The sequence below is a fragment of the Gopherus flavomarginatus genome, chromosome 2 (assembly GCF_025201925.1).
Source record: "Gopherus flavomarginatus isolate rGopFla2 chromosome 2, rGopFla2.mat.asm, whole genome shotgun sequence".
Taxonomy (NCBI): Eukaryota; Metazoa; Chordata; order Testudines; family Testudinidae; genus Gopherus; species Gopherus flavomarginatus.
This window is the reverse complement of record NC_066618.1, coordinates 275295153-275318524: the sequence shown is the minus strand read 5'-3', so window position 1 is coordinate 275318524 and position 23372 is coordinate 275295153. Positions and strand designations below refer to the sequence as shown.

At 43.2% G+C, this 23372-nt stretch overlaps 2 protein-coding genes across 2 annotated transcripts in view; both read right to left on the bottom strand.

Annotated features, from left to right (window-relative positions):
- LOC127045326 (uncharacterized) overlaps window positions 1-23372 on the bottom strand; it is a 201384-nt gene that overhangs the window by 80946 nt on the left and 97066 nt on the right. The gene's annotated exons all lie outside the window — the stretch shown is intronic.
- On the bottom strand, window positions 2764-23002 carry SLC30A8 (solute carrier family 30 member 8). The gene is made up of 7 exons (XM_050941201.1): window positions 22807-23002; window positions 13162-13308; window positions 11772-11925; window positions 11391-11580; window positions 10840-10945; window positions 3299-3433; window positions 2764-2909 (listed from the first exon to the last, which is right to left on the bottom strand). Exons 1-7 carry the CDS (start codon window positions 23000-23002, stop codon window positions 2764-2766), a joined length of 1074 nt encoding a protein of 357 aa, XP_050797158.1.

Below are 23372 nucleotides of genomic sequence, written 5' to 3'. Positions count from 1 at the left end.
TTCTGTAGCGCCTCTGGTCCCAATTCCTAATGGATCAGGCCCACATCCTCACCTCATTCAATAATAAAAGGAGGGAAGTAACTTGACATGAATTTGGGAAAACACTGCAAACAGGGTTCATAAACATAAACCATGAGCAAAAGACCCATCCCCAAGTAAGTTGAGCAGTGTCCTTTTCCCCTCAGGTTCTTAAGTCCAGCAACCCAAAAGTCCCTTTAGCATGCCCGTCCCTTCTCTGCACCCCACTGTTTCTGTCCTTGGTCAGTGCAGACCCAGAGATCAAAGGTGCATCCGCAGAGTTCACCTCCCAGCCTGGGTGTAGGTAAGGAGGCACCTTATTCACTGCACCTCTCCACCAGCTGCCCTGCTAGTCGCTCGCTCTGCTCACCGCCTCACCAGCCACTCCTTTGTCAGCTGAGTGTCAATCACCTTCTGCTGCCACCTGCCTCTATCTGCTGTGACCTCTGCATATCAGTCTCTTACTGATTTTTCAGCTCTTTATAGGCTGGGCAGAAACACAGTCCCATGTCAAGTGATTTCAACTCTCAGTGATTTTTCAGCTCTGGGCAGAAACACAGTCTCACCACAACTGAATTTTAGCTCTGACTGACCATTTAAAATGACAACAAAGCTTCTAATGAAACCTATTTAGCTCTATTCTTTGAACAGGGGGGAGGAACAGGTCAAACCAACCTGGAGACTCCTAGGGAAAGGCCATATGCCTCCTGGCAGAGACAGCTGTCCTCACCCACCTTACTTTCTCAGGGCTCTGGCATTTGAGCCCCTGGCTTACCAAGGTCCTTTCAACTGAAGGTGACCCCTCTCATGTGGGACAATTTAAGTACAGCCCTGCTTCCCTGTATTCCTACAATAATTACAACATTTTGGTAACAGCATTTCACTACCTCTGCATTCAGTACTTAATTGATTTGTGCTCAACACCAGACAAAATTGATTACTTTGACACTGCTCTAAGTGCTGAATATCTAAGCAGAGCAGAAGCAAACTGTATTTACATAAACACACACAAAGTCTCTTCCCACCCCAGCTAGCTGTCAGGGGAACATTCATTCAGACTCTGCTTACACATATGTAGCCATTTGTTTCCAATATCCGTACTCGCTATCTCCAGGCTTCCATAATTAACTTACTCTTGCTTTCACTATAAATAGCTCAGTGCTGTGATATTAAACAAGATGCTGATCTTGAGCTGAATCATACAAGCTGGTGTGTGCTATTCCTTTGAAAACAACAGACTTGGTAATTTGGTGTGTAGCCAGTGACACGGGATGGATATCACAGAGCAATGCTTCAAAGGGATTCTGGAACTGGATGCAACTATTACCTTGCAAGGCAAAGTAAAGAATGGCATTGCCCAGAGGAGAGTGCTCGAGTGGCCAACAAGCTGGTAAGGCGCTGACACCCAACCAAGCACAAGCAAGATTCCCTCCTGCTGGTGGCAGGGTGAATCACAGTGCTGGGTACCCTGCAAACAGTTACAGCTGGGGACAACTGAAGAAAGGAGGTGTGCCTGGCGGAAGACTGGGCGAAAGATTGACCTCAGCAAGTAAGAAGCTGTGCCGCCCCAGCAAGAGACTGAGAGGAAAGAGACATTTTAAATTATTGTATGCTCATAAAGTAGCCCCCAAAAGGAGTGCTATTAAATAACTCAAGCATTGGTCATGTACTGCGGAGTCAGCAGAGAATGGAAACTGAGGACAGGTGCTGAAGAACTACCTGAGACCAGTAGGGCATGCTGCATATCCTCAGTTGGGTTAAACGCTGAAGCTATATTTTATGTGCCTAAACATAACTTTAAATTGAAATTCAATGTCTTTCTAAAATACGCGATGAAGCTCAGTTAGTAGTCATGGGTTTGCTGTAGAAATCACTGAGTGAAATAATACAGTATACGTTATGCAGGAGGTCAGACTAGGTGTTTCTAATAGTCCCTTCTGGCCTTAATCTGTGAACAATGGATGCTCTTCTTATCCATATAAACATCCAATATATCTTTTTCATGACCTCAATGATACCTTGTGGCAATGAGTTCCATAGATCGGTTATGCATGGTGGCGCAAACCCTGCCCCTTGACGGATTGCTCACTATTTCTATACAACTGCTATGGAGGATACTTTCCTAATGCCACAGAAAAATACTTAAGTTGCTGTTGGATAACTGATCTATAGAAAAATTCACCAAATATGTATAGAATGAGTCATCTTGTGACTATTACAGAATATGCTATATCTCTTACTTTTCTTCGAGTACAACACGCAGGATATCCATTATGCACTGATTCTTCATGTTCACTTACTGTCTCTCCTTTATCCTGAGCAGTGCTGGTAAGTTTTGCTAGGACATTAGTCAGATTTCAACCAGTCATTTAGGGGTAATTAGTCTGTGGATAATTTGAAGTCTGATTAATTTTTTTGTTACCTGTGATTACAAAGAGATACTCTTAAATATTACTTTAACTCCAGGCACTTGTCTCTCGTCGAGAAAAATTTAGGTACATGTTCTTGTAATTGAATGTAACCATTGACTCATATAATCTGGTTGACAAATGTCCCTAATGCTCCATCTCTTCATGGTAAATGGCACCAATGAACAATGGTGAAAGTGCACACTGCACACTGTGACAGACCTTGCCAGTTCAATTAATTATGGTTTGTTGCCTAGCTGAGTATGTGCAACCAGCACACAGTGCCCTTTGACCTGTTAAATGTGTAATAATAGGTCAACAAGATGCACTGGCTGCTTCAATCCTTTGGATCTTGACAGAAGACACAGTCGGGCTTCTGATTTGCTTGTGGTTCAATCTGAATGGTGACCGAGTGGAAGGCGTAAGTGTCAAAGAGAACTTGAGTAACTTCTTTCAGGATCTGGTGATTGTCCACTGTGTCTTCTGTAGAACAAAAATTATCACACTGCAGAAATGTAATACTTCCAAGAAACATGAGTGACTACTGAAACTATTGGCAAACATTTGGGGTGATTTACTTCTGTTTCCAAGTTACAGTTTAATAACTATATTGCAACTATCTGTTCAGTCTTGCTCAGCAAGCTTGTACCCTATGTTGTAGCTGATGAAAAATTTTCAATTTTTTTAACAACAATGTTCTACAAAAATATTGACGGAAGTTGTTGTTGCTTTTATTTGTTTTTTTTAACAAAAAATAAATTTGTTTTAATAAGCACCAGATACAGACAAGCAGTTGTATCCCAATCAGGAGAAATTGACTTTACTAGGCTTCAGATGAATTATTATTTTTCTGTTTGCAGAAATTTACTGACCTGTGACAACATGAGCAGACAGAATAACTTGATTCATTGTTAGAGACCAGAGATGAAGGTTGTGGATAGATTCCACTTTGTTGACTGCTAGAATTCTCTCTCTCACTGCATCATAATTAAATCCTTTGGGTGTTCCTGTAGAGGAGGAAATATGCCTTTTGATTAAATAAGAACTATATTCAATTAAAGGACACATGGAGAGACCCCTGAATCTTTACTGAATTAGGCTTGGGTTTTCTTATAAAAAGATGTGCCATAGAGTACAGCTCTATTTTTCTGTTTACTGTGAAGTTAAATTCTGTCCCCAGTTACACAGTAATTCACTAGGGTGTAACTCAATGGAGCAATTAAATGCAAATAGATTTTAGACTTATGAAAGTCTGCTTTTATTGATGGGAGTATGCTGTTTATTAATATTCCATTAATCTGCTTTGACATCTTCAGGGGTATTTATACCTAGTATCTGAGCACCTCACAAGCACTGATGGCTTTTTATCTTGAATAACCCTATGAGGTAGGGAAATATTATCTCCATTTTACAGATAGGAAGATGCAGAACAGATTAAGTGACATGCCCAAGGTCACACAGGAAATCTGAGATTAGACTTGAACCCAAATTTCCTAAATCCCACTCAAGTACCCTCTTCACTAGACCACTCTTCTTGTCTAATAGGAAGGTCAAAACTTGCCTTTGGGTCAGAGTGCAGGAGTGAGGACAATTCTATTGGAATTAGATATGGGTCTGAACCTCAGAGTCCAAACCAGAATCCAAACTTCCCCAGAGCCAAGTCTTTGTGATTCCAGTGCTCTGAATTAGGGTTTATATGATTCTCCGCTTGATGCTCTATCTCTGTTGTGTCTAACTGCTCTGTAAGTTGCAAAGAATTAATTTAGGTACTATGTCATAAGACTATGTCAGACCAATGGTTCATATAGCCCAGTATCCTGTTGTCTGACAGTGGCCAATGCGAGGTGCTTCAGAGGGAATGAACAGATCATCTCAACATTGAGTGATCCATCCCTTGTCCTCCAGTCCTTATTTCTGGCAGTCATAGGCTTAGGGACATCCAGAACATGGGGTTTGTCTCTGACTATCTTGGCTAATAGCCATTGATGGACTTTATCAAACTGAATTTACCTAATTGTTTTTGGAACCCAGTTATACTTTGGGCTTCATAACATCCTCCAGCAATGAGTTCCACAGGTTGATTGTATGTTGTATGAACAAATACTTCCTTATATTTGTTTTAAACCTGCTGTCTATTAATTTCATTGAGTGATCCCTGGTTCTTATGTTATGTGAAGGGTAAATAACACTTTCTATTCACTTTCTCCACACCATTCATGATTTTATAGACCTCTATCATATTCCCCCTCCCCTTCGTTGTTTCTTTTATAAATGGAACAGTCACAATCTTTTAAATCTCTCTTCATATGGAAGCTGCTCCATCCCCCTGATAATTTTTGTTGCCCTTCTATTATCCTTTCCAATTCTAATTTATCTTTTTTGAGCTGGAGTGACCAGAACTACATGCAGTATTCAAGGTGTGGGTGTACCATGGATTTATAGAGTGGCATTATGATATTTTCTGTTTTATTATCTATCCCTTTACTAATGGTTCCTAATATTGCTAAAACTGTCTCTGCACATTGAACAGATGTTTTCAGAGAACTATCCATGATGACTCCAAGACCCTTTTTGAGTGGTAACAGCTAATTTAGAACTGTTGTATTAATTTAGATGGAATATATGAGCTCCAGGTGTTAGCATAAGGCAGTCACTGTCCAACATTAAACAGAGTTAAACAAAGTCTGCCTGCTTAGCACCATGGCAAACACACCATTAAAAATCCATTTTATTAAAAATACAGAAAAGAAGAAAAAAGAGTTAATATTTTACATTTCAGATGCTTTAAATAAGACTTTCGTTTTAAGAACTTCTCTTGTTCTCTTTCCCTTTAGCTGGAGAAAGTTTTCAAAAAGAAAAACTGCTGTTGTTTGACAGTCACTTGGATGGTATCAAAGACAGTAATAACTGTCCTTTTGGGGAAAAGAGAAAAAGTTAGTTGAGATGGGCTGGAGATGTCACTGCTGCTGTTTCTTGTTAAAATCAAGTCCTAGAAGGAAAAGCCACCTTGTTTGACAGTCTTTTAGATCAGCGGTTCTCAAACTTTAGCAACCCGAGGACCTCATGCCCCCATCCCTTCACCCAAGGCCCCACCCCGATCCCACCTCTTCCCACCCCTGCCCATCTTCTTCCCCACCTCCTTCCACCCCCTTCCCCAAGCATGCCCTGTCCCCACTCCTCCCCTTGTCTCCCAGCTCCTCCTGCATGCTGGGGAACAGCTATTCTGCAGTGTGCAGGAGGCACTGGGGGTGGGGGAGGAGGAATTGATCAGTGGGGCCTGTGGATCTCTGAATACCCTCATGAATCCCCAGGGGTCTGCAGACCCCAGTTTGAGAAATGCTGTCTTAGGTGGTATCAAAGATGGTAAAAACTGTCATCTCAGGTGGTGTTTGGGATTCAGCTGGAGCCAGTAGGGGTAGCAATGTCATCTGTCTCCGTTTCATTCTGGTCAAGACACCTCACTGGATGAAGGCCCAGTATCCCAGGAAACAGTGATGGTGGTAGCCATGATGGTGAAGCTCACTCCAGTAGTTATCTGTTCTTTCGAGTGTTTGATTTTTGATGTTGTTCTTTTCAATTTTCCACACAGAAATCCCTTTCTTATAAAGGCTCAAAAAGGGAGTGATAGGTGGACTAGCCCATTCGCTCCTTATTTTGTCCACCAATTAGGCCTAAGATCTGATATACCAAATTTTGGCTTATTAACTTCCAGTTCCACCTCTCTTGTTTTTAACAAGCATAATTTCAACACAGTCCTTGAATCCTAACAACTTGGTCTTTCCCCCCATCAACATTTGTTATTATAGTTTATTTTAATACTTTGGAACATTTACATACTTTTTACAGTCGAGCTCACAATTCAGGCAAATTTGTAGGCTCCATTGTCAGAAAACAATCCATCATCTTGCATGTAAAGTTGAGATTATTTTTCCGATGTGCATTACTTTGCACTTAACACTGAATTTCATCTGTTTTTTTTTGCCCAGTCACCCCGTGAGATTTTTTTGTAACTCTTCACTATTGGATTTGGACTTAACTCTCTTGAGTAATTTTTTTACTGCTTTCCATTGAGAAAACTGACAATTTATTCCTACTCTGTTTCCTATCTTTTGAACAGTTACTGGTCCATGACAGGACCTTCCCTCTTTCCCCAGGGCTGCCTGCTTTGCTTAAGAGCCTTTGGTGTCAAAGGCTTTCTGAAAGTCCAAGTACACTATATCAATTATACCACCCTTGTCCACATGCTTGTTGACACCCTCAAAGAATTCCCTTTATAAAAGCCATGTCATCATGTATAATAATGATATGGTCAATTCAACTCAGTTGTGCCTTTCTTACAATAGTTCTGATGCCAGTTATTTGTGCTTACACAAGAACCTCAGTGTCTTGTGTTTTGCTCTGTCAGTTTATCACAAGAATACTATGCTGTAGGGAGCACAGACTCACAGTATGGTGCTGAGAGGAAGGGTCTTCATGAGAACTAATCACAAACTCTCTGAAGGAATTGTTTCCTGTGGGGAGAATGCAGGTTCATTGGAATAGTAGCATTTCACAGAAACTGTTCAATTTCAGTGAAGGTCCAGTGGAATGCAGGAAGTGATCTGATGAAACCCTATCTGCCAGATGGTCAACCCAGTTCCTCGGCAGCCTACCTGGCAGGCTGATGGGGAGCCAAGAACCCAGAAGCCCTGGGAACACCAGCTCAGGTGACATTCCTGGAGCTTCCAGGCTCCTGGCTCCCCTTCAGCCCACCAGGCTGAGCAGACCCAAAGGAACTATTATCCTCTGGGGTTCACCTAACAGAGTCAAAAAGTAACTCAGAACAGTATGCAGTATTGTCAGTCCAAATGGTCTGGGGAAAAAGCAGTCCATTGGCTGGCACATATGTATTGCATTGATCAGGATGTGAGTAAGAACAATGGGCCAAATTTATTCCCAATGGAACCCACTGACTTGAGTGGAATTAACCTCCAAAGGATTTAGCCCAAAGTTCTTAGCTGAAATACATGAGATGGAATGGGTTAAACAGAGGTTAAGACTTGCCTAATGTCACACTACTGAGAGCGCAGCAGATCCAGAAATTAAACCCAAAGTTCTAACTCCCAGGCCTTTGTGATAACCAACAGACCAGGCATCCTCCACTTTCATTACCTAATGTAAGAGAGATGACCTGCCAGGTACAGTATTCTGGCTAGACACGTATGACACTTTAGGAACCTAAATCCCCAAATCTGGCCCCACTCAGTTGCTGCTGAACCCTATAGGCACCTAAACTCAGTTGGCACCTACGTTTTTGCAGTATCATTTCCTTAGGTGCCTATGTTTCTGCCTGTGTGCATGTGCACTGCAGCCTCACTCTAGGTGTTCAGACGTCTAAGCCTTAGAGTGTTGCAGGAACCAGAGAAAGATAAATGTTGCTCTACCTAACTCACCTGTGGGGACCAATCTGGTATGTGTGTTCAGAGCTGGCCTGCCATATCATTCCTTTCTAAGTGAGCTCACACAAAATGGAGGAGGAGGTCCCCTTTCATAACATAACCTTTAGTACAGTGGTTGGGGTACTCACTCGGGATGTGGGAGACCCTTTGCCTGAGAGGGAGATGGAATTTGAACAGGGCTTTGCCATCTCTCAGGTGAGTGCACTAACTGCTGGGCTGTAGGATATTCTGGTGTGGGCCTCCCTCACCCACTCCTGTAGAAGCTGTTCCACTGTGGGTTGATAATTTTAAAAAGCCATTGGGACAGGGGGAACTGAATAATGGGTCTCCCATGCAGGGCTAGCTCCAGTGTTTTTGGTGCCCCAAGCAGTGGGGGGGGGGGAAAAAAAAAGCAATCGGCAGCACTTTGGTGGCAGTTCTACCACTGCCACTTCATTCTTCAGCGGCAGGTCCTTCCCTCTGAGAGGGACTGAGGGACCCACAGCTGAATTGCCGCCAAAGAGCTGGATGTGCTGCCCCTTTCCGTTGGCCACCCCAAGCACCTGCTTGCTGCACTGATGCCTGGAGCCGGCCCTGCTCCTGTGCAAATGTCCTAAGCACCAGGCTACAGAGTCAGTGTCTTGTACACTCTCTCTGTTGATTCTTTCATTATTTATTCACCTTAACCCCTGGGCTAACAGGTGTGAGGGAGGTCCTTTTCTTTCGCAAAAAATGGCATGGGTGCCTAACCCCAAGAGAAGGTTTGCAGCTAAGTATCCCAGAGGGAGGCACCTTCCTCCAGCCTGGATTTAGGCACCAAATTCACTGAGAGAGTGGGGATTAAGACATACGCTTGCTTTGGCATCTCTCATTGGCTAGTTTAGGCAGGGAGCTACCTAGCATGGTGGCTTCTGTGAATTCCATTCTTAGACACCTATCTCCTTCCATTCATTACATAGGGAACCTAGACACTGAACTCAGGCTTTGTGAAACCCACTGATTTTCTAGAAGCCTAAAATTTAGGCTTTGCAATTTCCATGCCTACATTTTTGTGACTCTCACTCTAAATTTCTACTCCATGACAGGTGAACACAGAGGCAACCTCTGGGAAAGCTTTATAGTATGACTATACTGATAAATTTCTTTACTGAAACAAAAACGTATACAAAAAGGAAGAGACAATAAAGACATATGAAGCCATAAGGTACGCAGCGAGTCAGGTTGGTTAAAGCATAGCAATCCAAAAATCTACATCACAACAGTTCCTCATCCCTTTAAGGCCTATGTCTTCTGTAGTTGACGCAATAGCTGCGTCATATCACTTAACCCCAAGAAAGCAAAAACTTGTATCTATGACTGCTACTCTTTCAGCCTTGGCAAATCAAACATCAGGCCCACAGCTGACACATCTAGGCAGTCTCACTACCTTAATGAAAAGGTGCTTAGAACTGTCCATTTTACTTTGAACTCTAACCTGACTTTGAAAGCTGCCTGGGTTTGCTCTTTCAGATTAATGTAGCCAAAACCTTAGCAGCGTTTTATACCTCTGCTGCTTGATAAAATGTCAAACCTGCAGCACAATTTTTATGATTTATTTGTGGCACAAGCTTGGTTGTGCTCATGATTCATAATGGAAATACACAATGCACAAAACAAAGAATTCACAAATGCCATGGGGTTATGGGAGGCAATGGCATGCATGTGAGACAGTTGTAGAAATTCATCATGGTTTCACTAACAAAACAGCAACACATAGATTCTTGAAGAAGATTCAATGGAAAACTGGAATATACATAACTCTGTCATTATATCATCTCAAATAGTTCTAATTAGAATTATGATTAGCATATGCTTAGAATTATGAAAATACTGAAAATGACATCAGTGCACTGCTATGTTTGGACAAGCTACTGTTTGCTATTTAGCTTGCTGTGGGTATTATGCCGAGGCAAGGTCCAGCTGTGATGGTATGCTTTAAGGAGGCAGAGTGCAAGGGATTTTGGATCTCAAAAGGACTAGAAGCATGCTAGAGGGGTTATGCAAGATCAGAAAGTGTTAAAACATTTCTACGTTTCTGACTGCAGCTGTTGATGGTAGCCCACATCTGATTATATATGTTACCCTAAGAGAATTAGACTAGCATCAATGTAGTCTAGTCCTGAAAGATAGGGGCCAAATTATGTTCTCCAATATGTTCACATAACTCCCACTGCAGAATGGTATGTAAATATTGGAGAAATTGAAATTGGAGAGGGTCACATGAAGAGCAGAATTTGGCAAATTATTTTCTAGGTATTTTCACAGACATGCTTTTTCCTTTGCTGTAGTATAATATACCATCTAGTATCCATCTGAAGTGCTCTAAGAGTTTATTTTAAAATACTTTGGGTTCAATTCAGATTTTCTTGTACAACATCTAATAAGCTAAAGGTCGGATTTTTTTCAAAAAAGTCAGATGTCCATTTGCACTTCTAATCTGCATGCACAATTGCCATGAATGCATGTACTGATTGGCTATTTGAGCACCCAGATGGCCAGGTCATGTGTAAATGGCTATTCTGAACATGTGTATACCCAATTTCTGCACACAACTGTAGTAACTTCCTGCAAGATTGTAATTTAGAGATTGATTTTCAAAAAGTCAGGCATACAATTTCAACAATTAACATTTTTGAGATTTCTACATAATGCACATGTAGAAAGAATGTATCTTCCATGAAGAGTGGTGAAGATTTTTTTTAAGTAATAAGTGCCGAAAGTTAGTCTCCTAAATGTGTATATAGGCACCTGGCTGAAATTAATAGGAGACATTCTCTGTCCAACACTTCTGAAGATCAGGGGAGGTATTTAGGAGACTAAATACGGATTTAAGACTCTAACTTAAGGCACTCATTTTTAAACCCCTGGCCAGTGTTGGTAAGTATTCTATAGAGAGACAGAGAGAACAGAATAATATTGATTCCAGAAATAACTAATGTACATACAGAAGTTCTTACCCTCCATCAAAACAAGCAAAATGTCCCTTAAAATGGTGACAGTTGTTGCCAGCACAAAGATAGAGAACACAAATGTGCAGACTGGGTCAGCTATTTTGTATTCTGGCTAAAAAAAACAAAAAGCACATCACTTGATTAAATTAATCACTTTCAGTTTCTGGCTGACATTTTTAACAAGTTAATCAAAAACCAATATAATCCATTTATCTAACACAGTAACCATTGCTGATATTCTCGACCAGTACAGTCCCAGTACAGCTGGGTTAACAGACAATTTTCTGATTGCATTATTCTTTAAGACCTCAAGCCACTAACGATAAAGGAGAGAAAGACACATAACAATAGATTCCTTCTGGCTTAAACCCCAAGAAAAAAATTGTTGTGCTCTCAACAGCCATTTTATTTCCAGAAATGAACATAACTGTCCTTGACTAAATTACAATATACATCATTAAGACAGAGAAAATATGTACATAGCATCTAATGACGGTGTTATGAAAATAACTGCATCATTAATTGCTATGAAGGTGAGTAAACCCAGTAAAACTGACCTTAAAGAATATTATTAGTGCACTAATTAGCACACTAATGCTCTGAAATAGATCTCCAATGGCATGTACAAAAGCTGCCCTCACACTGGCATTGGCCAAAGCTGGCTTCTGTTGAAGAGCTGATATATGTTCACTGGCTTGTGCTCTGTGACTATGTCCTGCTCCAGTCTGGTGCAGAGTCAGACTTAATCTGAAAGAGATACAATGCTGCAAATATCAGTGAGATCATCCTGTCTAAGATAACAACAAACACTTCAGTATCACACTCCTTAATGCAAAAGATAAGCAATAGCAAGTGTATGTGTAAATATATGTAGATATTGTCCACTCCAGGAAATCTCAAAATGATTAAGTATTTTATATACAAAAAAGACAACTTACATGACATTGGCTATCACTGCACAACCAGAAGTAATGAGCATCACTGTAGCTTCAATCTCATAATTTGGTTGCAGCAGTCTCATGGTCGCCAAATATGTCAACACACCAGTCACCACCCAAATGATTAGCATCGACATCAAAGCACCCAGAATTTCTAGGGGTTAAAACAATTGAATTTTAAGGGCATTTTAAATAAAATGCAAGGAATTGGCTAATGGATTAGCACTAACACTTTCCCCATTAGAAAGCAGTTCTTATGTGTTTGCATATCCTAATATTCAAATCATGTTGGGATCAAATATATCTGGTTTCCCCAGGGCTGACGCTTGTTGCAGACTTACGGGCATGGTTTGGGAATGATGGATTCATATATGTTCCCATGGGCTTGCAGAGTGTCTGCTGGTTCACGAAACAGGAAGGTGATACACACCTTGGGATTTGTGCCCAATTGCCCCAGAAAACACCATGTGAAACTGAAATGCACTGTAGAATTGAAGCCTCAAGATGTCTGCAGATATCCAAATGGAGTACACAATTGCACAAACCTTTAGTAGACTGTACATGAATGCAAGTCCTGTTTCCGTACAATGGTGAGTGCCCATGTGGGGGCAGGGCGAGGCAGTGGGGAAGGAAGAGGGATGGGATAGTGCAGAAGGAAGAGATGGGGATGACTGTGAGTGCCAGCTCCTTACTTGTGGGCATCCATGCCAGAGGTGTCCAGAGAAATGGGGGGGACATGTGTCCCCCCACTAGCTACAGCTACGTGTCGCCTTTGGGGAGGATAAGCATGCTCCAGGCTGCAACATGCCTGGAACTGCCTGCAGCTGACAGCTCCTGCCTGTTCATTGGCTTGTGCTCTGTGACTATGTCCAGACCCCTGCTGGCCATGTCCAGACCTTGAGCTCTTAGCTAAAACAGGAGGCTGCCATGTAAGGCCCATCTCTGGGGGGAACTGGAGTGGGGTGGAAATTTGTCCTGTGGGTGGCTTCCCAGCTATGGTTCCCCATGGCTCAATGGTTGGGATCACCCCTACCCCTGACTGTCCGGGAGCACGTGTCGATGGACATGTGCCTGACTGGGCAGCTACAGCAGGCAGGTTGGTGTATATATTGCATGGATGCAGCCTATATAACACATAGATAGCTGCATACGCGGCCCACAATGGTAAATAGGTTGAGAACCACTGGTCTAATAACTTTGGCTGTAACATTCTCCAGTGCTATATTCTTTTCTTCTTTGAGGTTCCATGACTTGCTGTTTTCCAGTTTCTGATGTATCCTGGGAGCTTTGAGAACATTAATAGATTAGCTTCACAAACCCGCAGACCTGTGCATGCTATGATGAATTACCTTTTCTATTTCACATGGACATATGACAGTACATTTGGTACCTGCTCTGTGCCATCCAAAAGTTAACCTTTTAGTGGAAGGTTTAGATGATAGCCACAGTGAGCAAAGGCTAATTAGGAAACTTGTCAAGTCAACCAAGATGTGTGCTGCATCAGTTATCACAGCAAGACTTCCTGAAATTTGTCCACCTGTGTAAAACAAATACATGCATATAATAGGACGTGTATCCAAGATCTTATTTGTTATAATAAAACTAAGGAAAACTTCATTTACAATGATAATGTATGGCATAACTTTAAACTTTTTACAGACTAGAAGAAGTTTTTATCCCATTCATGCATTCAACTATTCCTAATCCTGAAAAAAGTTGCATCTTAGTTTTACTAAAGCATACAGTGGCTGGTAAATCTTCAACATGTTGTAACTCATTTGAAATGTGGTTTAATTGCTACTTTAAAGTGGGAGAACAATTGCAGTCTCAAACATCCTGAATTACAATCCGATTATGCCCCTAATATCTCCTCACAAATCACTGACATTTTTGTCAACACAATATGGCCCTGATCAAACTTAGCAACACTCATGACACAAAAATGGGTGAAGATGGCATTGTTTGTTTCCTGACCCCAGGATGAGTGGTTCTCTGGCATAATGTAGAGCAAGGGTGGGCAAACACATCTGGGTGGGGAAATTGTATGCAGCACCATGAACCTGGGCTGGGGCAGGGGGTTGGGGTGCGGGAGGGAATGCAGGGTGTGGGAGGGGGTATGGTGTGCAGGAAGACACTCAGAGCAAGGGGTTGGGGTGGAGGAGGGGTGCGGGGTGCAGGAGGGAGCTCAGGGCAAGGGGTTGAGATGCAGGAGGGGGTGCAGAGTGCAGTGGGGGCTCAGGGCAGGGGTGCAGGGAGGGGTGCAGAGTGTGTGGGGGGCTCAGGGCAGGGAGTTGGGGGCTTAGGACAGAGGGTTGGGGTGTAGCAGGGGGTTGTGGGCTCAGGGCAGGGGGTTGGGGTGTAGGAAGGGTGCGGGGTACAGCAGGGGGCTCAGAGAACGGGGTTTCGGGGCAGGGTGCAGGAGAGGTTCGGGATGTGGGCTCTGGCCTGGTGCCACTTACCTGGAGTGGCTCTGGGGGGGCAGCGGTGCGCAGCGAGACTGAGGCAGGCTCCTTGCCTGTCCTGGCCCCGCGCCACTCCTGGAAGCGGCCGGCACCATGTCCCTGCAGCCCCTGGGAGACGGGGGGCAGAGGGCTCCACGCACTGCCCTTGCCTGCAGGTACTTCCCCTGAAGCTCCCATTGGCCATGGTATCCCATTCCTGGGTGGCAATCCCGCAGGCCAGATCCAAAGCCCTGACAGTCTGTAGTTTGCCCACCCTTGATTTAGAGCAACCTAAATGGTCCTGCTATTGAGGGTAACTTTCCTGGCTAATGCACTACCCCGTGAAGTGGGCTAGAGAAAGGATCTGAGTCCTCACTCCCACTTCCTTTACCAGAGGCCTGCCTGACCTCAGAAGCTCCCTTCCACTCTCCTGTGTGGCAAAGTCCTCGTAACCTCAACAAGACTGAGCCCAGGATTCCTAGGGGGCTCGACTCCCAACCTTATTGTGGTCACTTAGGGTAGGGGCTAGGATGACCCTACTCCGGGGTGCTCTCTCTGCCCTGATGCTTCCCTGACCCACTAATTATTAAATACAGTTCAAAGCAAATACAATTTATTAAGCAGCAATCAATTAAAAAAATAAGGAAAAAATGAGAAAGGTTAAAGAAAAACACATCAGCCCATTCTGTGGCACAGAGACACCACAACCAGCATCTCTGGAAAGTCAGAGAAGTTCAGTCTGTTCCTCACAAGTCCCAGGCCTCCTTCTCAGGCCCTGGCTGTGCTGCAGGATGCTGCAGGTCGGACACTTGCTCTGGTGGCTCAAGGCTCTAGGTGGCAGGACCCTTCTTTCCAGTGTTATCTCTGCCCCGTCGGAGTTACAATCTCCCTCCAAGTCTGGCCTGCAGGGCCCCTTTGCGGGGGATGTCTCCCTGTGCTGGGCCCGCTGCCTAGGGTCCCCCTCGCTCTCCCAGCTGCTCACTGCACTCGGCTCCGGGACTGCTCCAGCCCCAGCTCCACACTGCCTCAGCACGGCTGCTGCTGCTGCTCTGCCTTCAGCTTCCTGGGCTGCTTCTCTGGCCCCTCTGGCTCTGGTTGCTACAGCTCTGCTCCCAGGACAGGTCTGCTCTGTGGGCTGCTTCTGTGACTCTGCTCCCAGCCTGACCTGCTTCCTGCCTGCTTTTCTGCCCCTCTGGCTGGCACGGCTCTGCTCCCCAGCTCAGCTTGGGCCCCTGTTTTCTCCTTAGCTCGGCCCCATTCTGGTCTGACCCAGGTAATTCCAGCTTGGGACCCCTCTGGCCTCCTGATTCCCTGATTAGCCTGCCCACCCTGCCAATCAGGCTGACCTGGAGCATTGGCCTCTCCCCATTCCCCTGGGGATTGTCAGTCTCAAGTCCTGATTTCCCATTGACCCTTCCCCTTTCTTTTGGTACTGGAAGCTAGCCAACAAAAACAAGAGTCCCCTTACATAAAGGCAGTGAACAACAGTAAATGGGATTTAAGGAAGAATCCAACAGAAAGATAGTATGTTTGGTGCCCTATTTTTGTGATATACAGTATAGTATTTTGGGTAGGGGAAGGGAGCGTTACATTTGCCATATTAAACCCATCATTTTTTATATATAGGACATGCTTTAAGCTAGTCACACTATAGACTATAGGCTGATCTAAATTATGCCAGAGATACTAAAGGTTGCTCTAAATTACACCAGCTGCCAATGGTCACATGGGGCAAATATGGCAACCAGAGATCACAGAGAAGGAACCATTATGTCAGCTCTGAAACTGATGTCTTAGTAGCATAGAGCTGTGTGTGGCATAAAACACACAGTAGGGTGGCCATAGTGCTAAGACTCAGGGCCTATTACTTTAGTTCCATCACACTTTTTTTTACCCTGTTTGAAGCAACTGATTAATTCAGCCACGACTGACTCACCTATTGATCTTAACCACACCCTGATATGAATACCAGTAAAAAGTCTGGAAAACATTACAAAAAGCAACATACTATTTTCAGACCTTATGAGGAAATCTGACCCCTATGTATATCTCCTGATTGTCTGTGGTTCTCTTAACACCCACAAGGTGGCAGATACCGGTTCAAATTCCTCTCCACATGGTAGGTGAATCTTGCTGATCTCTATGCATGGCCAGATTTTCAAGTGCTATGTAGCTCAACAACATAGTTACTGTTCAGAAAATAGCTTGCTCTACAGGTGGTGCTAGGCTTAAGTCTTTGTTGCCCTGCAGGTGTGGCTAGGTTAAACTGATACAAAGTGATATGTTTCATCTGGCAAACAGTGTTTTCTTCAACAAGATCCTTCCCAAATAATTATACTGTAAGTTACACATGTAGGACACAGAGCATTCTTCTGTTCCTTATAAGTGTCATTTACTGCTGCCTATGGGTTACTTCCCAAAATGGAGCAGCAGGGATTCATTGCAGTGAAATGAAAGAACACAACAGAACAGAGATTATCCAAAATGTGAGGGGGCTCTGCAGGACAGCTGGTCCGCAAATGGATTTTTCCATCTGGCAAAAAAGCCAAAAAAGAGGGGTTTTTTTTGGAAGAAACAAAATCATCCTGAATAGGAACAAGAAGCCAGAATCTGAAGTTTGTCACAAAACAAAATCCCACAAAAAACAAAGCAAAAAAAAAGCCACATTCATTTCAGTCAATCAAAATATTTTGATTTGATAAAACCAGAATGAAATATTTGAATCTGACTATTTATTTTTACATAAAGCAAATTTCAAAATGAAACTTTTCCATGCCGAGATGTTTCAACATTTTCAAAATGTTTTTCCATTTTTTCCCCATAACAATATTTTGTCAAATGGATATTATTGCACAAAGAATGAGGTGTAATCTAAACAGCATTTTCTGACCAAAAACTGTTATGATGAAAATTTTTGATCAGTTTTACTCTGCATGAACACACCAACTTTTCAGTTGTGATACATCATCTAAAGCTGCACTATAGATATTTTCTAGGCAGATATCTATTTAATACAGTGACATGCAACATCTTGCAATCATAAGAAGCTGGAATATGAGATGTTTTTCTCTTAACTTGGCATACAGACCACAAAATGCTGCAACATCCTTTTACATTTTGGATACTTTACTTCCATTCTGTTGTGTTTTTTTTCATACAGAATTACAAGACCCCCCCACTCTGCTCAGCTTGAAATTCTGAAAGATAATGCCAAAGAACTATCAGACATATTGCCCAAGTTGATGCATGCCAAGAGGTGTCTCTTTGAAATCTCCTTGTGCTGGTCCCAGCAATGTGGGTATGGCTTCCCTTTTAATTACATGATATAGTTAGGCTTCTATCTACCTCAAGGTGCCAAAATGGAACTGAAATCTTTCAGGGATTGTCCCAAATCCACATTTTGTCATTAATTGCAAATATCCCCATTTGAGCACTCTTACCTTCATAGATTCTAAGTCCAGAAGGGACAATTGTGATCATCCATGCTGACCTCCCATATAGCACAGGTAACTGAACTTCTCCCAAATATTTCATAGAACATAACTTTTAGAAAAACATCCAATCTTGATTTTAAAATTGTCAGTGATGAAGAATCCATCATGACCCTTGGAAAATTGTTCCGACGGTTAATTACTATCATTCTTAAAAATGTATGCCTTATTTCCATTTTAAATGTGCTTAGCTACAACTTCCAGCCATTGGATTGTGTTAATACCTTTCTCCGCTAGATTGAAGAACCCATTTAAAATATATGTTCTACATTGTGATGGGGTATACCTGCCTTGCACTGGACAAGTTAACCCCATATTGTGAGCTAAGGAAGCCACACCCTGTCACCACTGCTCCAGGTGAAGCCTCAGTATAAAAAGGAGCAGCCCAGCTCAGTCGGGGCTGATCACTAAGGGGAAAGGACACGCATTGCAGACTCGTTCTCAGGAGCTGGTGGAGCCCCAAACCATGGAGGCCAGGTGCACTGAGACCCAGGCAGATACCCGGCTGCCCATGGAAGACAAAGAGTGGATGGAGTCATCAGGAGCTTCACCAGCTGATGACCCCAGAAGACCGGTGGACAACTGCACAGGAAACAGGGTAGGAAGTTGCCCAGGGGAATTAGCCTTTTTCCGGTTGTAGAACAGGAGCAAAGTCAGCATGTTTTGGATGGATCCCCGCTAACCTAGTGGTGAATACAGTCACTTCTGACAGGCCCTCCTCCTACCCTGGCTGCAGCCCACTCCCCACTGGCCGCTAGGTCTTACAGCCCTTCATAGGAGGGCTGCCATATTGACTCCAGCCACTGATCTGTGCAGCTTTGCAAAGGAGGGCCACCATATTGACTCTGGCTACTGAGCCATGCAGTCCTTCATAGAAGGGCCATCTTATTGACTCTAGACATTAGGCATACTGCCCAGAGGCTAAGGGCAGTTTCTTGGACTCAGACGTGGGGCTGTAACATCCCTTCCCCCTCCCCCTGCCTCGTGACACCCATTTCTTATAGACTGCTTATAAACTGCAATCAAGTCTCCCCTTAACCATGTCTTTGTTAGATTCAAGGGACTCAATCTATTTAGCTTATCACTATAATTCATGTTTTCTAATCATTTAATCAGTTTTTTGGCTCTTCTCTGAACTCTCTCCAATCGATCAACACCCTTCTTGAATTGTGGGCACCAGAACTGGACACAGTATTTTTGCAGTGGTCACTTCAGTGCCAAATGCAGAGGTAAAATAACCTCTCTACTACTACTCAAGATTCCCCTGTTTATGCATCCCAGGATCACATTAGTTCTTTTGGTGACAGAATCACATTCGGAGCGCCTGTTCAGCTGATTGTCCACTATAATCCCCAAATCTTTTTCAGAGCCATGGCTTCCCAGAATAGACAACCCAGTTCCAGTTTCTCTGCCCCCTCCCCCGCAGAACCCAGCCAGACAGCCAAATGCCCATACCCCTCAGCACAGATACCCACACCCTCTACCTCCCAGAGCCAGCTGCAGGGTGTGACCCCCAGCCCAGACACTCACTTGCACCCTCTACCTGCCCAGTGCCCATGGATCCAGAGGGAGAAACAGCCTGATGCCAGGTCTTGGGCTTATGTGGAGTTTCCTGCACACTACCTCCTTCCTTCAGGGCACGCTGGGAACTGCAGCTGCTGCAAACCCTCCAGCTCCTCCCCCCGCTCCACTGGCAGTGTCTTCTATTTTCGAGCTGGATTCTGCTGGGTCCAGCAGCCTCTAGTGGCGGCCAGCAGCTTTGCAGCCCATTACTGTGGGGGAAAAGAAAATTCTGCACAGAACATTAATTTCTGTGCAAACTCTGCATTGTGCAGTGGTGCAGAATTCCCCCAGGAGTAATCTTCATTTTAGCTGCTTATCTCAGCTTTGCCTACAGGAGTATTTTGCCCTTTAAGAGGGGATAGGAGGATAAAATGTTCTTTACTTTCAAGAGTAAGGCTTGTATTATAGCTATAAAGTTTATTTCTTTGTAGCAATATTCCCAACAAATGGCTTTGTGACTGATTATTACCCACAGTGGTTGGTTATTGCTTTGTATACTATAAAGCAAGAGAAATTATCAGTCACTCAATGGTCAATCATCTAGCACATGCTGTCTAGCCTAATGATTAAAAAAAATAAATATATGGTTCATAATTGCAATAATCCCCATAGACTGCTGTCTGTAACTGCAGTTAATAACTGGTTTGTCAGAGTTTAATGGTCTGAAACAAAATGGTTTTCAAGCCTGTTACTTAGCTGTCACTGCAAAAATCTGAATGATTCATTAAGCAAAAAGAAACATTTTGTTAACATATCATCTGTCCTTCCAATTATCCTCTAGCAACGCTGTATTCACCAAATTTAAGCCTGCTGATTACATAGCTTTGTTAATAAAGCATTACTTCTGTCACTGGAAATTACTGTATGGAGATAAATAGCATGCACCAAATTTCACCCAGTGAAATTCACCTGACCCACAAGCAATTTATGCAGGGAAAGTATGTGTGTGGGGAGATGATGAAGAAGTTGGGGAGAAAAATTCTCCCTCTAATGGACAACAAAGGTAGAAGACAGCAGTGCAGTCTCTCAGTGACCACAGCTCCAGCCAGTAGTGTAGTCAGAGGTAAACAGAGTTACAAACTTCTCACTTGGGGAATATGGAGTGCCGTTTAGGTTAGTTTACATACTTTTTTTTACCACTAAACCATTGGCTTCAGCCTATAGGCAAGAGGGCTGGAGAAGCAGACAAGCCCTGTACTTGCATGCGGTTTAAGGGGTACGAGGTCTACATAAGCATGGATCCCATAGTCCTTCCCTGGCTGTCCTCTACAGTACTATGTGGGACTGGTGTGGAAAAATCCCTTTCAGGTGCACAGGTCTCCCTCCATGCTGCCTCATGCTACCACAAGACAAGGCTGATGTGGCATGTATGGCGTTGTTCTGACCTCACACACTACATATCTCATGCACAACACCACATCTCCAAAATCTCTTACTGATATAGAAGAAGCTTTCCCAGGATTTAGAAAAAATATTTGTATCCACTGCTGTGAGGTACATATATATGGTATGGAGAAAGATATGGGATTTGTTGTACAGGGGAAAATTCAAAGCAGCATCATAAAACTATTTAAGGGCTGGAAGGACAGATTTCTGAGGATAGATTTAAGGAAATAAATATATACAACTTCACTAAACAAACAGCTAAATAGAAGGAAGTGAAGGAGGGATGAAAACATAACTGCCCACAAGTATCAGTGAAGTATAAATATCAAGGAGGGAGAGGCATTGTTCAGAGTGATTCCAGGGGCTACAAGTGCTATGGGAAAGAGCAAAGGAAAAGTTAGACTGACTATCAGGAGACAGGTCCTAGGAACAAGGCCTCCTAAACTGTGGAATAATTTACTGCCAGCTGGATCCATTTTAGTACTGGTTGGAACATTTTCTACAAAATGAAACTTTGCCAAAAAATGCCATTTCATCAAAACTGAAATGTTGGATGGAGAGATACCAGTTTAGACAATGTTTTCACTGAAGAGGGAGAGAGATCAACTCTCCCACTCTATAGCCTGGTGGTTAAAAAAATAATAATAATAGTAATTGGAGATATACCAATCTCCTGGAACTGGAAGGGACCTTCAAAGGTCATTGAGTCCAGCCCCCTGCCTTCATTAGCAGGACTAATTTTTGCCCCAGATCCCTAAGCAGACCCCTCAAGGATTGAATTCATAACCCTGGGTTTAGCAAGCTAATGCTCAAACCACTGAGCTATCCCTCCCCCTAGTGGGCTGCTGGGAGGTGAGAAACCCAGGTTCAACTCTCTGCTTTGCCTAATTTGGAGTAATCTGGGTCTCCCACATGCCAGGCCTGTGCTCTAGCAACTAGGCAACATGCATGCCCCTTCCCAAATTGAACAGCTTAGGTTTTGATCTGCATATGGCCATTTCAACCTAACTCCATTTTCATGAAAACTTTCAAATGGGTTTGTTTTATTTCCAAGGCAGAACAAAAACAACATTTAAAAACCTTCAAAAGTTGCCGCAAAATGGAATTGTTGTCCTCCGGCCACCTCCAATCCACTCCAATGATTGCTTTTTGCCTACAGGGCTGTACCACGTCCCAGTTTGGGGTTTTCACCATTTGAACTTGTGTATGGCCACGAGGTTAAGGGGCCATTATAGTTGGTGAAGCAGCAATGGGAGGGGTTTATGCCTTCTCCAGGAACTAACATTCTGGACTTTGTAAACAACCTACAAAACACCCTCTGAAACTCTTTAGCCCTTGTTAAAGAAAACCTAAACAATGCTCAGGAAGAGCAAAAGGCCTGGTATGACAAACATGCCAGAGAGCATTCCTTCAAAGTCGGGGACCAGGTCATGGTCTTGAAGGCGCTCCAAGCCCATAAGATGGAAGCGTTGTGGGATAGGCCATTTACGGTCCAGGAGTGCCTGGGAGCTGTTAACTATCTTATAGCATCCCCCACCTCAAACAAAAAGCACTCCAATTCTTCAAAGACAAACCAACAGTCAAATATGAAGCTTTTAAATCCACCCTGATGTAACTCCATTGACTTCAGTGGAAAGACACAGATGATGAAAATGACCCTGGAATTTACTCAAAAGGCTTTAAGACTGTTATATTACACTCATTTTATATCAGATCCTACTGATGGGCGACCCTCAAATGTTTGCAGACCTGCCAGGCTTGGATAAACCTATCAAATCTCTGAATCGTATCCAAAGTTGATAAAGTCTGGAAATAGAAAAGGAGGCTGTCTTATAAGAATTCCAGTGCTTCCTGATTTGAACCAGCCTTAAACTGTCAGACCAGTCTATTACATGGATTATTCCCTCCATTCGGGATCCAGCCTTAATCCTTAAATGACAGTCCCATGAAAGTTTTAAGAAATTCACTAAAAAAGTTAACAGATTTTTTTTCAATTGGAAAAGATTGGGATTAGTTATTTTATCCCAGCTGGTTCGCCCCTCTATAATGAAGATCACAATAGGTGCAGAGAGAGTGACAGCAAAAGGATTCAATCAGCACTGACCTTGAGAACAATATGAAATTTCCTTGATGGCAAAACACAGTTGTACTCACCTATAATTTCAGCAATCATGAAGATGAGACAAATTATTGATGCTGCATAGAGCTTCCGCTTGGCTTGACATTGTTCTAATTTTCTGCTCTCATTGGCTGTTGAGTGGCTATGGCAGTGGTAAAGTGGATTATCTTCAGCATCCTCTGATTCCTCCTGGCATTCTTCTTTGTTTAAATAATTCTGCTGCAGTCCCATCCTAGGAGATTGAAAGAACCAGAAGATTTCAAAGCTATTTCTATTCAGGGTACACTCCTGCAATCCCATACCTCTGTGCCTAATCACTGAAGTCAAAAGCCCCATTGAACCTCAGTTGGACTACTCACATGAGAGGTTTATGCACATGAGTAACGGGTATGCAGGGTGAGGTTCGAAGAAATCATGGATCTTCAGTTTGTTCTGCATTGGATTTCCATTTTTATGCCCTGCTTCAGTGCTCTTTTCATTACACACCTAAGTTAGTCATGCACAGTGCAGCCTTCATAAGATGTGCACACTATGAGCTGAGCAAAAACAAAACAAAAAGCTCCATGCAAATGTACAGCATGACTTGCAGAAAGTCAGAACT